This window comes from Oncorhynchus kisutch, linkage group LG17 (assembly GCF_002021735.2).
Source record: "Oncorhynchus kisutch isolate 150728-3 linkage group LG17, Okis_V2, whole genome shotgun sequence".
NCBI lineage: Eukaryota > Metazoa > Chordata > Actinopteri > Salmoniformes > Salmonidae > Oncorhynchus > Oncorhynchus kisutch.
In genome coordinates, this window is record NC_034190.2 from 15,267,828 (window position 1) to 15,285,044 (window position 17,217).

The window sequence follows — 17,217 nt, forward strand, 5'->3', positions numbered from 1 at the left end:
TGCCTAACGTTCTGTACCTTTCAGACTCTGCTCTGGATTACTGACCTCTGCCTGCCATGACCCTGAACCTGCCTAACGTTCTGTACCTTTCGGACTCTGCTCTGGACTACTGACCTCTGCCTCGCCTGACCCTGAACCTGCCTAACGTTCTGTACCTTGTCACACCACCCTGGATTACTGACCTCTGCCTGCCCTGACCCTGAACCTGCCTAACGTTCTGTACCTTTCGGACTCTGCTCTGGACTACTGACCTCTGCCTGTCCTGACCCTGAACCTGCCTAATGTTTGTTACCTTTTGGACTCTGCTCTGGATTACTGGCCTCTGCCTGCCCTGACCCTGAACCTGCCTAACGTTCTGTACCTTTCGGACTCTGCTCTGGATTACTGACCTCTGCCTGCCCTGACCCTGAACCTGCCTAACGTTCTGTACCTTTCGGACTCTGCTCTAGATTACTGACCTCTGCCTGCCCTGACCCTGAACCTGCCTAACGTTCTGTACCTTTCAGACTCTGCTCTGGACTACTGACCTCTGCCTGCCCTGACCCTGAACCTGCCTAACGTTCTGTACCTTTCAGACTCTGCTCTGGATTACTGACCTCTGCCTGCCCTGACCCTGAACCTGCCTAACGTTCTGTACCTTTCGGACTCTGCTCTGGACTACTGACCTCTGCCTGCCCTGACCCTGAACCTGCCTAACGTTCTGTACCTTTCAGACTCTGCTCTGGATTACTGACCTCTGCCTGCCATGACCCTGAACCTGCCTAACGTTCTGTACCTTTCGGACTCTGCTCTGGACTACTGACCTCTGCCTCGCCTGACCCTGAACCTGCCTAACGTTCTGTACCTTGTCACACCACCCTGGATTACTGACCTCTGCCTGCCCTGACCCTGAACCTGCCTAACGTTCTGTACCTTTCGGACTCTGCTCTGGACTACTGACCTCTGCCTGTCCTGACCCTGAACCTGCCTAATGTTTGTTACCTTTTGGACTCTGCTCTGGATTACTGGCCTCTGCCTGCCCTGACCCTGAACCTGCCTAACGTTCTGTACCTTTCGGACTCTGCTCTGGATTACTGACCTCTGCCTGCCCTGACCCTGAACCTGCCTAACGTTCTGTACCTTTCGGACTCTGCTCTGGACTACTGACCTCTGCCTCGCCTGACCCTGAACCTGCCTAACGTTCTGTACCTTGTCACACCACCCTGGATTACTGACCTCTGCCTGCCCTGACCCTGAACCTGCCTAACGTTCTGTACCTTTCGGACTCTGCTCTGGACTACTGACCTCTGCCTGTCCTGACCCTGAACCTGCCTAATGTTTGTTACCTTTTGGACTCTGCTCTGGATTACTGGCCTCTGCCTGCCCTGACCCTGAACCTGCCTAACGTTCTGTACCTTTCGGACTCTGCTCTGGATTACTGACCTCTGCCTGCCCTGACCCTGAACCTGCCTAACGTTCTGTACCTTTCGGACTCTGCTCTAGATTACTGACCTCTGCCTGCCCTGACCCTGAACCTGCCTAACGTTCTGTACCTTTCAGACTCTGCTCTGGACTACTGACCTCTGCCTGCCCTGACCCTGAACCTGCCTAACGTTCTGTACCTTTCAGACTCTGCTCTGGATTACTGACCTCTGCCTGCCCTGACCCTGAACCTGCCTAACGTTCTGTACCTTTCGGACTCTGCTCTGGACTACTGACCTCTGCCTGCCCTGACCCTGAACCTGCCTAACGTTCTGTACCTTTCAGACTCTGCTCTGGATTACTGACCTCTGCCTGCCATGACCCTGAACCTGCCTAACGTTCTGTACCTTTCGGACTCTGCTCTGGACTACTGACCTCTGCCTCGCCTGACCCTGAACCTGCCTAACGTTCTGTACCTTGTCACACCACCCTGGATTACTGACCTCTGCCTGCCCTGACCCTGAACCTGCCTAACGTTCTGTACCTTTCGGACTCTGCTCTGGACTACTGACCTCTGCCTGTCCTGACCCTGAACCTGCCTAATGTTTGTTACCTTTTGGACTCTGCTCTGGATTACTGGCCTCTGCCTGCCCTGACCCTGAACCTGCCTAACGTTCTGTACCTTTCGGACTCTGCTCTGGATTACTGACCTCTGCCTGCCCTGACCCTGAACCTGCCTAACGTTCTGTACCTTTCGGACTCTGCTCTAGATTACTGACCTCTGCCTGCCCTGACCCTGAACCTGCCTAACGTTCTGTACCTTTCAGACTCTGCTCTGGACTACTGACCTCTGCCTGCCCTGACCCTGAACCTGCCTAACGTTCTGTACCTTTCAGACTCTGCTCTGGACTACTGACCTCTGCCTGCCCTGACCCTGAACCTGCCTAACGTTCTGTACCTTTCAGACTCTGCTCTGGATTACTGACCTCTGCCTGCCCTGACCCTGAACCTGCCTAACGTTCTGTACCTTTCGGACTCTGCTCTGGACTACTGACCTCTGCCTGCCCTGACCCTGAACCTGCCTAACGTTCTGTACCTTTCAGACTCTGCTCTGGACTACTGACCTCTGCCTGCCCTGACCCTGAACCTGCCTAACGTTCTGTACCTTTCAGACTCTGCTCTGGATTACTGACCTCTGCCAGCCCTGACCCTGAACCTGCCTAACGTTCTGTACCTTTCGGACTCTGCTCTGGACTACTGACCTCTGCCTCGCCTGACCCTGAACCTGCCTAACGTTCTGTACCTTTCGGACTCTGCTCTGGACTACTGACCTCTGCCTGCCCTGACCCTGAACCTGCCTAACGTTCTGTACCTTTCAGACTCTGCTCTGGACTACTGACCTCTGCCTGCCCTGACCCTGAACCTGCCTAACGTTCTGTACCTTTCAGACTCTGCTCTGGACTACTGACCTCTGCCTGCCCTGACCCTGAACCTGCCTAACGTTCTGTACCTTTCGGACTCTGCTCTGTACTACTGACCTCTGCCTGCCCTGTCCCTGAACCTGCCTAACGTTCTGTACCTTTCAGACTCTGCTCTGGACTACTGACCTCTGCCTGCCCTGACCCTGAACCTGCCTAACGTTCTGTACCTTTCAGACTCTGCTCTGGATTACTGACCTCTGCCTGCCCTGACCCTGAACCTGCCTAACGTTCTGTACCTTTCGGACTCTGCTCTGGACTACTGACCTCTGCCTGCCCTGACCCTGAACCTGCCTAACGTTCTGTACCTTTCAGACTCTGCTCTGGACTACTGACCTCTGCCTGCCCTGACCCTGAACCTGCCTAACGTTCTGTACCTTTCAGACTCTGCTCTGGATTACTGACCTCTGCCTGCCCTGACCCTGAACCTGCCTAACGTTCTGTACCTTTCGGACTCTGCTCTGGACTACTGACCTCTGCCTGCCCTGACCCTGAACCTGCCTAACGTTCTGTACCTTTCGGACTCTGCTCTGTACTACTGACCTCTGCCTGCCCTGACCCTGAACCTGCCTAACGTTCTGTACCTTTCGGACTCTGCTCTGGACTACTGACCTCTGCCTGCCCTGACCCTGAACCTGCCTAACGTTCTGTACCTTTCAGACTCTGCTCTGGACTACTGACCTCTGCCTGCCCTGACCCTGAACCTGCCTAACGTTCTGTACCTTTCAGACTCTGCTCTGGACTACTGACCTCTGCCTGCCCTGACCCTGAACCTGCCTAACGTTCTGTACCTTTCGGACTCTGCTCTGTACTACTGACCTCTGCCTGCCCTGTCCCTGAACCTGCCTAACGTTCTGTACCTTTCAGACTCTGCTCTGTACTACTGACCTCTGCCTGCCCTGACCCTGAACCTGCCTAACGTTCTGTACCTTTCAGACTCTGCTCTGTACTACTGACCTCTGCCTGCCCCCCTGTTTCTGTAATAAACTTTTGTTACTTCGAAACTGTCTGCATCTGGGTCTTCTCCTGAGCCTTGATACCAGGATCATTTCATTCAGTTTAAGATTAGGAGAGGAGGAGGAGTTCTGACTTACTGTCCGCCAAAGTCAATGTAGAACCACCTCTGCAGGAGTTCATAGGTCACCAGGGTGACCCCAAATTGGGGCGAGGACCGGAACACTCGGGCTATAGTAAAGGGAGAAACCACAACGTTCAATAACACAGTTTCATTATTACACCACAGTAGCCTGGGTACCAGTCTGTTTGTGTTAACATTCCACTTCTTGCCACTCCTTATCATGCCAAACACATAGTACAAGGAGTGACATTTTTGCACAAAACAGGTTCTGGATTTCAAACTAAACAATTTGTTGCATGAAAGGTTAAAACCAGTTGCAAGTTAGCTAGAGATTACCATGGTACACTGTAACATAATAGTGGAATATGGTTATTAAAAACAATCACACAGTCAAATAAGACCTAAACCAATCTACATAATCACGCCACATCAGTGGACCTTTCTGGATACAGCTTAAAAAGGTGTTAACAGATGTATAACAGATAAATAAACTAAATATGTCATTTGTATCAATCGTCGTCATTATCATTGTCATTATCATCATCGTCATCATCATCGTCATCAGATATGAATAAAAACGTGGTGATACCTCCCGCTCCTTTCCAGAAGGCCCGTGGTCCCTCCTCCTTCAGAATCTTCCAGAAGCAGTCAGCGAGACCGGTGTACGTGGTCTGGCCGGCACGGGCCGCCACTTGTAGCCTGGTCTTGATAACGTCGGCGGGGGTCACCAGGGAGGCCGCGGGCATGCCTAAGGAGAGAGTGCCTCACTCAGCAGTCATCTGATACAGTACTTATCACCTATTAACTCACCTTTTACTTTATATTTGTTAAGTACTTTGAAATGCATCCCCTGTGAGAAATGTGCTCTATAAATACAGTTTGATTGACTGATTGATATTAGGAATGGATGTGAATATACTAACCTGCATCACTATTACTGCTGAATCTGAATGAATACGTTACTACTGTTGGGTTATACAAAAAAATAATCTAACTCTATGAATTTCCACCTGTGGCTTATCAAACTCATATTTGGTAAACTTTTGTGCCTCTTTCAAAACAGAATTCATTCGTAGTTGAATTTGAGTCAACTGAATGAGGACCAGTGATCCTTCTTACAGAAGGTGACTTATGATCAGAAAAAATGCATCGGACGTTCATGGTTTTCCCCCTCAGATTGGAGGGACAGACAATACCTAGTAATGAAGAAGGACCCACAAGGTGGCCCACGTGCCGGTGACTGGTGACTGGGGGCCCCATGCAGGCAGCTCTCTCCAGCCACTTCAGCTATGAATGGCCTCAATCATCAATGGCTGCTTTCGATCTCCATGCACGGTCATTACCATCACCGGCCTCTTCACCAGCCAGTCACACAGACTTCTAGCTGCACGTCTTCAGTCTAAACAAGCCATTCAATTCAACCACTGATCAACTCACTCACTGCCACTGTGAGAGCTGAAGAGACCACCTGCACTGATGTCCTTCACAGGAGAGGAATGGAGAGCAGTCTTAAATCTTTCTCTCAAAGTTACCTCAGTAGAAACCATATTCGTCTCCGGCCATTGAAAGAGAGAGAAAGAGAGCGAGAGAAAGAGGGAGGGAGGGAGGGAGAGAGAGAGAGAGAGAGAAATAGGGAGAGAGAGAGAGAAAGAGCAGGAGGAGGAATTAGGAGATGACCAGCGCTGCAGTGTGTATTGGGATCAGGGGGTCTGCTTGGCAAATAATGCCACCCAAACTGAGCGTGTAACTCAATTTCCTGCGCCGACTGTTAAGCACTAATTGGCAAAAAGGCTTAAAATGTAGAGAGAAAAAAATGCTGATAAATGTAGAGGAGTGATAAATGCTATGAGCAAATGCAAAATCATAAACTGCATTTCAGGTTTGTAAACCATAGCTCCCGGACCCGGTTGAGGGAATAACCAAATTAAGAGGGAGGGGGAAAATTGGGAGTAGGAATGTCTTTTTAAATTTCTATGAGTTTCCATGAAGCGCCGTGCTCGCTGCTCACTCAGTGCTGAAGAGCAGAACTACAGTACTGACCAACATTATCCCTCAGGATTCAAAATAAATATTTATCCTTTTCTTATGATGTTCCAAACCACCCTGACTTGGCTTCCGCGCTCGTCTTTTTATACACTGTTTTCTTTAAGACAAACCCCCTCCAATAAAAAATATTAAACCTACAAACTCGCTCCAGATCATATTTTCGTGTATGAAGAGGAGAAAGAGACTTGTAAGACTGTGGATCAAAACTGTTGGATGCCTTTCCTCCGGGTTGCCAGTATTGTGAGAGTAAGATCTGTTTATGGCCGACACAGGTCCCATCCTCACCTCCCTCAGCACCTCACTCCTAACATACAGGTAGTATCTCAACTAACACCCTATTCTGTACTTCTGACCAGAGCCTTATGGGTCCAGAGAGAGAGAGACATTGGACCCTATGGGCCCTGGTCAAAAGTAACACACTATGTAGGGAATAGAGTGCAATTTGGGACACAGTTCAGGCTGCCAGTTCCTATATGTTAGCAGTGGAAAGTCATCCCATCCCGACCCTGTTGGCTGGCAGGCAGGCAAGCGGTCTCTCTCTCTGGGCTCTGTCTTCTCCCTCAGTGCTCAGCTCCAAACCCCAGCCAATCACTGAGCACTCTAATTAGGAATGACCACGATTGAGCCTGCGGTCGCCGGCGGCTACTGGGGCCCTAGGCCTGGAGCCAGGAAGTTGGGATGGTTAGGGGGATGGAGGCTGGAGGGATGGAGGATGGAGGGTTAGAAGGATGGATGGGGGAAAGGAAGAATAGAGGGATGGAGGAATGGAGGTTAGAGGGATGGAGCCGGGGCCTTGATTCTGGGCTGGGGTCCATGTGGTGGCTCACCAACCACCAGGGACACTCATGCATGGTTTTCTGCTTCCCCAAGAATGGTTCCTTATTTAGCTTGTGATAGTGGCGCTTTAACAGTATGGTTTCTTTCCTCTGAATCGTCATCTTCTGATCGTCATTGACCAATATGGTTGAAAAACGTTGTATTTTTTGTATTATTCATTTGTCCTGAAGTTTTTGGATGTGTATATATACTTTATCATATAGGCCGAGAGAATGAGAGATCGAGACAGATACAGAGAGAGAGGGAAAGAACGACAGAAAGAGGGAACTAGGCATAGACAGACAATTCTCAAAAGACCCTGGGTCTGAACCACATGGTATCTTACCTGCTATGGCCCCTGAAAACAGCAGCTTGCCTGGTCCGATCCTCCCATCCTCATCACTCATGTAGGCCTTGACGTGCGCATAGCAGGGGAAGTAGATGGCTGAGAAAGGGATGTCTCGCAGGAAACAGGCTTTGGCTCCCTGTAATTGATGAAGAGATACAGAAGAGACAGAGGTGTGAGGAAAGAGAGGGGGGATTGAGAGGGGAAGGACAGAGAAACAAGGAGGAGTCAAAATAGAGGAAGAGGGAGACAAGAAGGGAGGGAGAGAGAGAAAGAGGGAGAGCAAAGGGGAAGACAGTGAGAAAGAAAAAAGTAGGGGGTGAAAAAAGAGGACGGGAGACAAGGGAGGGAGAGAAAAGGTGGGAGGGAGAGAATTATTGAACTGAATTGAAAAGGTGGGAGGGAGAGAAAATAAGTTTCATAAGAGACACAAACATTCTTTGAGGAGGACTCACATAGAGTACTGTAACACTTTTCCTCTTTCCATCCCTGATTTTGAAAATATACCATAAATAAACATGTTTTATTGGTTGGAAAGATGTTACCTTCAACAGTCTTAATTTTTCCAGTTCCATGGGAACATCATTTATCATAGCATAGCTTGTGGTTTTATTTCTGAGAGTTCTAACCACAAAATGTCTAAGACTGGTTTCTGTTCCTGTCCCTCTGTGTTTGAAAAGCCGGTACCTTACACATCACTAGGGCTAGGAGTGTTTCCTGCTGACCATGTGACCTGACCAAGGAAAACTCTGGGCTCTTCGCTACAACTCATCATCTCTCCTCACTTCTCTTCTCCTGCTTTGGTGAGACGAGAGTGTGTGTGTGAGAGAGAGAGAGAGACAAAGAGAGAGAGGGCAAGAGAGACAAAGAGAGAGAGGGCGAGAGAGAGAACAAGAGAGATGAAGAGAGAGTAAAAGATGAGACATCAGGAAAAGAAGAGGAAGATTGCTTCTGTCCGTCACTGTAAACAAAGCCATATCTTCAACCAGATTACATTTCATCTTATTCCCCCCCTTGGCTGCCATCCAGGTGGGGTTGAGGCAGGGGAAGGGAAATGGAAGGGTTCTCCCTTCAACAGAGTAGTTTAAAGCCAGGTTGCATCCCAAATGGAATCCTACTCCCTACATGGTACACTACCAGACCAGAGCCCTATATGAGTTTCCTTTGGGCCCTGGTCAAAAGTACTACACAATATATAGGAATAGGTTGCCAATTGGGACGCTGCCAGGAGAAGTGCTTTAGACAGGCTTCATTTAACTGCTGGGGTTAATCCTACCACTCATACACAGTTTGCACAGATACCTCCCTATACAGGTATCTCTGCTGTCCTCAAAGGCTTTGCTTCATTCTCCCCTCCCCACCAGGGCCGCCATGCCAGACTGCCTGCTGAAAAGCTGCAGATACTATCGCCAGGGCCCTGGTTCACATTCACAGACAGGCTCGTCCTTGTGCCTGCTGAGGCTGGAGAGGCTGGGATTATGTGAGTCATGTGAATCTACTAATATTCTACTGTGATTCATGTGAATCTACTGTAATTGTACTGTGATTCATGTGATTCTACTTTATCCATAATCTATTGTGCCTTGTTTCTTCTTTTTCTGAAGTATGGTCAGGCCAAGAGTTGAGGTGACAGACCTGTGTGAATGCATGACAATGTATACCTACAGATGAAGTCAGAAGTTTACATACACTTAGGTTGGAGTCATTAATACTCGTTTTTCAACCACTCCACAAATTTCTTGTGAACAAACTATAGTTTTGGCAAGTCGGTTAGGACACATTTGTTCATGACGCAAGTAATTTTTCAAACAATTGTTTACAGACAGATTATTTCACTTATAATTCACTGTATCACAATTCCAGTGGGTCAGAAGTTGAACCACTGGACTAAGTTGACTGTGCCTTTAAGGAGCTTGGGAAATTCCAGAAAATTATATCATGGCTTTGGAAGCTGATATAGGCTAATTGATAGGATAATTTACATAATTTGAGTCAATTGGAGGTGTACCTGTGGATGTATTTCAAGGCCTACCTTCAAACTCAGTGCCTCTATGCTTGACATCATGGGAAATCGGCAAAGACCTCAGAAGAAAATTGTGCACCTCCACAAGTCTGGTTCATCCTTGGGAGAAATTTCCAAACACCTGAAGGTACCACGTTCATCTGTACAAACAATAGTATACAAGTATAAACACCATGGGACCACGCAGCCGTCATACCGCTCAGGAAGGAGACGCGTTCTGTCTCCTAGAGATGAACGTACTTCGGTGCGAAATGTGCAAATCAATCCCAGAACAACAGCAAAGGACCTTGTGAAGATGCTGGAGGAATCAGGTACAAAAGTCTCTATATCCACAGTAAAACAAGTCCTATATTGACAATACCTGAAAGGCCGCTCAGCAAGGAACAAGCCCTTGCTCCAAAACAGCCATAAAAAAGCCATCGTTATGTTATGTAATAATCATCGTAATGTTCGGGGGAAAAAGGGGGAGCTTTGCAAGCCGATGAACACCATCCCAACCATGAAGCACGGGGGTGGCAGCATCATGTTGTGGGGGTGCTTTGCTGCAGGAGGGACTGGTGCACTTCACAAAATAGATGGCATCATGAGGATGGAAAATTAGGTGGATATATTGAAGCAACATCTCAAGACATCAGACAGGAAGTTAAAGCTTGGTCGAAAATGGGTCTTCCAAATGGACAATGACCCCAAGCATACTTCCAAAGTTGTGGCAAAATGGCTTAAGGACAACAAAGTCAAGGTATTGGAGTGGCCATCACAAAGCCCTGACCTCAATCCCATAGAAAATATGTGGGCAGAACTGAAAAAGTGTGTGCGATCAAGGAGGCCTACAAACCTGACTCAGTTACACCATCTCTGTCAGGAGGAATGGGACCAAATTCACCCAACTTATTGTGGGAAGCTTGTGGAAGGCTACCCAAAACATTTGACCCAAGTTAAACCATTTAAAGGCAATGCTACCAAATACTAATTGAGTGTATGTAAACTTCTGACCCACTGGGAATGTGATGAATGAAATCAAATATGAAATAAATCATTAACTCTACTATTATTCTGACATTTACATTCTTAAAATAAAGTGGTGATCCTAACTGACCTAAGACAGGGAATTTTTACTCTGATTAAATTTCAGGAATTGTGAAAAACTGAGTTGAAATGTACTTGGCTAAGGTGTATGTAAACTTCCGACTTCAACTGTACATAATACACAGTATGTATCTCCTTCTGTATATGGCTATGAATGAGGGATAGTACATGGTGTTGTCATGCCGTTGGCCTCTTTGGGTATAGCAAGCACATCTCCCTCTCCCTGCCTCCCCCTTGCCTCCTTCAACTAGGTTGCTGTGGTCAGAGAGACGTCGTAAATTCCTGAGAAGACCCTGCCACATGACCACACAGTAGAGAGAGAGTAGAGTTTCATGGAGATCAAAGGAAATCCTTCCACCTCACAGAACTTGAGGTACGAACAAATTTCATGTTCCGGAGAAAGTATAAAAGATCGGTGAAGAATCCAGCTACGAACTGGTCCATTTGTCACAACTTGGGGAAGCTCATGAGAGACAGTGTGGCCACATTACCATAACGCTGTTTATATAATAGCCTCAGATATGAGGTTTACATCTAATTGTTGTATAAGATGAATGAGTGAGTATGATACTGTTTACACAAATTTAAAATTTTTACAATGTGATTTTGGACTGTTTAATGAAGGAAAACTCAAAAAGGAAATTGGATTTGAACTAAATCAGAGGACCGCCCCTGAGCCATGTTAGGGTCAGACATCCTGGGACAGCCTTTTCTGCCATTCCGAATAAAAATCCCACTCAGACCGAGTTTACCTCAATTACGAGATGACTAAAGGTTGCAGACCATGTTTTTCTCCATTAGGAGGACAAAGGTTGTAGACCATTGCTGAATCTTTTAACCATACTATGTGGTTAAACTCTTAGACTATCGATACCGACAGAATAAGAACAAGTCTTTGATATTAATTACTAGTGTGCAGCTAGGATTTCGGTATCATTGAACGCGAAGAACGACAACCGCCGAAACAACCATTCTATAACGAATGTCACTCTGAACAATCCCCTCTAACCACAACCGAGAGAGAGAGCGGGAGAGAGACGGACAATTCTACAAAATAAATGAACTTTTCACCAGCGATCAAGACGACACACTGAGCGTAAATATATATATTGATTGCAATTGTTCCCAAATGAGTGAGCGTTCATGCGCAAAGGATTAGCATTTCAATTGTTAGAATTATCACTCTGTAGTGACTTCTTAGTCGACCCCCACTTCCCCTTTCTGTCGAACAAGTCGCCATGCCGGTTTTGCCCACTAGAGCACATTCCCCTATCATTTCATGTAACCACATATACCTTGTTTGTTTGTTTGTTTATGCATTTCTGTGAATTACTTAGTTAGTAATAAATAAATAATTTAAGACAATTGATGTATGGATGACTCATAGTGAAGACTGGGTTTGTGCAGATAACCAACAATTTACGATGTTTGGAATGAGACTAACGTGAGGTAAAGTAAATAATTCATTAATTCGAAGACTAATTGATCAGATAAAATATCTGAAAAGTTATTTTAGGAAATTATAACTTTGTAATCTGAATATTTTTCCTTGGTGCCCCGACTTCCTAGTTAATTAGTTACGTGATTAATCAGTTGATCGCGTAATAACTAATTACAGAAAATCTTTGATAAAAACTACAAGTCTTCAGTTAATGATAGTAAAGACACGACAGTGTATATAGTATGACTGATTGTTAGTATGTTTCTTTCATGTTTTTATTTAACCTTTATTTAACTAGGCAAGTCAGTTAAGAACAAATTCTTATTTTACAGTGACGGCCTGCCGCGGCCAGACCCTGGGCCAATTGTGAGCCGCCCTATGGGACTCCCGATCAATGCCAGTTGTGATACAGCCTGGGATCAAATCAGGGTATGTAGTGACTCCTCTAGCACTGAGATGCTGTGCCTTAGACAATCTCCTTAGACCGTGTCTATCTGAATGCCTGTGTGTATGAGCACTGGAGTACATACAAGTATGTGTTTATGAGTGAATAGGTTTGTCTTGATAAAGCCATTCAGTCAGTCAGCCAGTCAGTCAGTCAGTCAGTCAGTCAGTCAGCCCCTCCAGCAGCAGAGCGGAGGTAGGTAGCAGGAAGAGGCAGAGAGAGAGAGAGAGAGAGAGGCTGAGGGGGAGGGTAATTAGCCTGACAAAGGGTGCTCTGTGCCTGGGCACAGCCCTGAGGAGCCAGCCCGTCTGGAGCTCGCTAGTCCTCCCTCCCGGCCCTCTTCCTCTCTCTGAATGCACATTGTCTCAGAAGCAGGACAGGAGACACAGACACAGGGGAGGACTAGAGGAGGCACCACCACTGTCATACCGGATTCAGCATTCTTATAGACATAATGGAGCAGACATACTATAGACGCAAACATATTCACATTTGTGCGCACACACACACACACACAGACAAAGACAAGTGGAGGCACCAGGTTCAGCATTCTCTCTCACACACACACACACACACACACACACACACACACACACACACACACACACACACACACACACACACACACACACACACACACACACAGAGACACACACACACAGAGACACAGACAAAGACAAGTGGAGGCACCAGGTTCAGCATTCTCTCTCACACACACACACACTGATTGACAAACACAGACGACTGTCATGGGAAGAACCTGGGAAGAAATTGAACTGAAACTTTGCCACAGAAAGAGAAAGGGGTAGAATCTGTAAGCTCTGGATAAAGGACCTGGAGCTTTTTAAAATGTTTTTAAAGCTTTCATTTAAATGAAAACCAAAAAAGTGTTAAAACCCACAGTTTTAACAAGTGACAAAAGCCTAAATCAGAACTCTTTAAAAGGCTTCGTGCATCAAAGACACTGATCATCGGTGCCCTTTTAAAAAGCAACCTCTCTATAAAGAGAATGACCCACGGTAGTTCTAAAATAACACCTGCTATCCACAAAACGTCTCAGAGTAGAAAAAGTGATAAGAATAGAGACATTATACTCCTACTCTTATTGGTAAAAATAAAAGCTATGCATCCAAGCCTCTTTAGTCATAAGAGTCCCATCTAGTCGACATATTTAGGAGACCTCGTGAGCTGTCCTAACCAGTTAAGAGTTACCAGCAGGTGCCTTGATCATAGAAAAAGGCAGCCAGTCAGTGGTTCCTGTGCCACATACAATTGCTTTATAGTTAGAGTTGAAAAAATGTTTTGATATTTCTACATGATTAATCCATAAATAATCTAGACCTACATGGAACAGTATCTTTGCTTTTTACAATTATTTCACAAGGCCTATTTCACATGATATGCCTCAATATTTATAGACACAAGGCTAATAAATAAACATGTTTTTATTTCGATTATTTAATTACCGACATGTTATTTCAAGTTCTCTTGGAGCGCAATATCACGTTGTTAAAAAAGAGGGCTAAATTGGACCTGTCTATAAATTGGGCAATTGAAGGCATTTAGGGCTTATATTAACTTTGATTGTGTTCAATGATAATAATAGACCTTTTAAACGTTGTATGCAACATTATCGGCAAGTGAAATGATGCCTACTGTGCAAAAGCCATTTAGAGTTCCTAAACGGGAGATGAGAGCGTTGATATAACAGTAATATTGTCAGCTTCCACTTTTAACAACCATCAGAATCTGTAAAAAAAAAGTTTTTTAAAGGTTATGTATACCAACATATTAGGCAATAATTAAGAGTAGGCAAAGTGATTCTGTCAGGCAAAAATGAGATCAAACATTTTATCATTGTAACATTTTATCTATCAGTAACATTCACCATGGTTGTCTGAAATGTGCTATTGTCACACTCTGATCTGTTTCACCTGTCTTTGTGATTGTCTCCACCCCCCTCCAGGTGTCACCCATCTTCCCCATTATCCCCTGTGTACTTACACCTGTGTTCTCTGTTTGTCTGTTGCCAGTTCATCTTGTTTTGTCAAGCTTACCAGCGTTTGTTCTGTCAGCTCCTGGTTTTTCCAAGCCTCTTTTTTCTCGCTCTCCCGTCTCTGTACCCGCCTGCCTGACCACTCTGCCTGACCCTGAGCCTGCCTGTACCTTTTCCCCTGTTGCTGTAATAAACATTGTTACTTCGACACGGCCTGCATCTCGGTCTTACCTTGATACCTGATAGATTTATTACAAGACGCTGTGGAGAGGACTGGGGACAATGCTGAGGAGAGGACTGCGGAGAACGCTGTGGAGAGGACTGGGGACAACGCTGTGTAGAGGACTGGGGACAACGCTGTGTAGAGGACTGGGGACAACGCTGTGTAGAGGACTGGGGACAACGCTGCGGAGAGGACTGGGGACAATGCTGAGGAGAGGACTGCGGAGAACGCTGTGGAGAGGACTGGGGACAACGCTGTGTAGAGGACTGGGGACAACGCTGTGTAGAGGACTGGGGACAACGCTGCGGAGAGGACTGGGGACAACGCTGTGTAGAGGACTGGGGACAACGCTGAGGAGAGGACTGGGGACAACGCTGAGGAGAGGACTGTGGAGAACGCTGCGTAGAGGACTGGGGATAATGCTGCGTAGAGGACTGGGGATAACGCTGCATAGAGGACTGGGGATAACGTTGTGGACAGGACTGGGGACAACGCTGAGGAGAGGACTGGGGAGAACGCTGAGGAGAGGACTGGGGAATACGCTGAGGAGAGGACTGGGGATAACGCTAAGTAGAGGACTGGGGATAACGCTAAGTAGAGGACTGGGGATAACGTTGTGGACAGGACTGGGGACAATGCTGAGGAGAGGACTGAGGATAACGCTAAGTAGAGGACTGGGGAGAACGCTAAGTAGAGGACTGGGGAGAACGCTAAGTAGAGGACTGGGGAGAACGCTAAGTAGAGGACTGGGGAGAATGCTAAGTAGAGGACTGGGGAGAACGCTGAGGAGAGGACTGGGGATAACGCTAAGTAGAGGACTGGGGAGAACGCTAAGTAGAGGACTGGACGACGCTGTGTAGTGCTAGTGAAGTGCTAAGAGAGGCAGAAACCAAAAGTATGTAGACTATAGAAAATTGCTAAAATTAGTGTTTGAGTACAGCTGTGACCTAATAGTCCCTGTCTTTTAATTCAGTACTTAGTGTAGTAGTGTACAGGAGAGGACCTGCCTTGTAGAGACCAAAGAAACCCAGGTCCTTGATGACAGATATGGCGCTGACGCGGGGGCCGGTGGTGATCTCTCCAGCCACCTGCAGGCGGATCTTCACAATCTCCAGAGGGTTGGTGAAAATCACCTGGGATCCACCCGCCTGGACACACACACAAACACACACACAAGGAAACACACACAAAGTGGGGATTAACGGAATAGTGATTCGTGAAACCTGGATTAGCAGCAGCACAAGGGGAATCTTTTTGTAAAACAGCTGTAAGAGAATGGGCTATAAGTGACCACTGGAGCTACAGTATGTAACAGAGGGTAACCATCAGCGTACACCGATGGTGCCCTGATAGGGACATCACAGGTCTGACTAATGTCATACACACACAGGACAGTTCACATTGGCTGTGATAGGTGTTCACTGTAGACTGGCTCCCAGGTCTGTCAGTAATGGGAGTTTACTGTAGACTGGCTCCCAGGTCTGTCAGTAATGGGTGTTTACTGTAGACTGGCTCCTAGGTCTGTCAGTAATAGGTGTTCACTGTAGACTGGCTCCCAGGTCTGTCAGTAATGGGAGTTTACTGTAGACTGGCTCCCAGGTCTGTCAGTAATAGGTGTTCACTGTAGACTGGCTCCCAGGTCTGTCAGTAATGGGAGTTTACTGTAGACTGGCTCCTAGGTCTGTCAGTAATGGGTGTTCACTGTAGACAGGCTCCCAGTGTGTCTGTAGTCTCTGAGCCATCCGTCTTCAGTTGCACCCTGCCTGAGGGGTTCTGTCTCCACAACGCTCCTACTGTATACCTGGTACCGGAGATAAAACCCCCAGCCACAGGCCCAGACAGGTTCTTCTCAGAGAGCTTCAAGGTCGGCACAGCTTTCATGCACAGCTACGGTATCTGGAGCTGGGGGTGCGGTGTGGCAGTGGCTGTTGTCTTTTCCATGTTTGTGCTGCTACCATGTTGTGCTGTTGTCATGTTGTGCTGCTACCATGTTGTGCTATTGTTATGTTGTGCTGCTACCATGTTGTGCTGTTGTCATGTTGTGCTGCTACCATGTTGTGCTATTGTTAGGTTGTGCTGCTACCATGTTGTGCTATTGTTATGTTGTGCTGCTACCATGTTGTGCTGCTACCATGTTGTGCTATTGTTATGTTGTGCTGCTACCATGTTGTGCTGTTGTCATGTTGTTCTGCTACCATGTTGTGCTATTGTCATGTTGTGCTGCTACCATGTTGTGCTGTTGTCATGTTGTGTTGATACCATGTTGTGCTGTGGTCATGTTGTGTTGATACCATGTTGTGCTGTTGTCATGTTGTGCTGTTGTCATGTTTTGTTGATACCATGTTGTGCTGTTGTCATGTTGTGTTGATACCCTGTTGTGCTGTTGTCATGTTGTGATGCAACCATTTTGTGTTGTTGTCATGTTGTATTGCTGCCATGTTGTTGATACCATGTTGTGTCTTAGGTCTCTCTTTATATACTGTGATGGTGTGTGTCTCTCTTGTTGTGTTTTGTCTACATTCATTTTATTTGTTAATCCTAGCCTCCGGCCCAGCAGGAGGCCTTTTGCATCTTGCATCATTCTAAATAGGAATTTGTTCTTAATTGACTTGCCTGGTTAAATAAAGGTTAAATAAAAAATAATTTTAAATAAGCAGCTAAAGTAGCTAACTTTGTCTCGGCACGAAGAGGGAGAGCCGGGACATAGTTAGCCGGGAAGGCGGCAACCATTCAGGAACAGTCTCTCTCTCTCACACTAGTTGCCCCTGGATACCATGGCTGAAAAGTGGCACAGTGCAATTAGATAGAAATCTGTTTCCATGGAGTCCTTCCCTGCCC

At 46.7% G+C, this 17,217-nt stretch overlaps 1 protein-coding gene across 1 annotated transcript in view; it reads right to left on the bottom strand.

Annotated features, from left to right (window-relative positions):
- slc25a13 (solute carrier family 25 member 13) overlaps window positions 1-17,217 on the bottom strand; it is an 84,359-nt gene that overhangs the window by 10,528 nt on the left and 56,614 nt on the right. The window contains exons 14-17 of the mRNA XM_031795168.1: window positions 15,387-15,527; window positions 7,166-7,304; window positions 4,547-4,705; window positions 3,974-4,064 (exon numbers count right to left, since the gene is read on the bottom strand). Coding sequence (XP_031651028.1) covers window positions 3,974-4,064; window positions 4,547-4,705; window positions 7,166-7,304; window positions 15,387-15,527 — 530 coding nt within the window. The remainder of the gene's footprint in view (window positions 1-3,973; window positions 4,065-4,546; window positions 4,706-7,165; window positions 7,305-15,386; window positions 15,528-17,217) is intronic.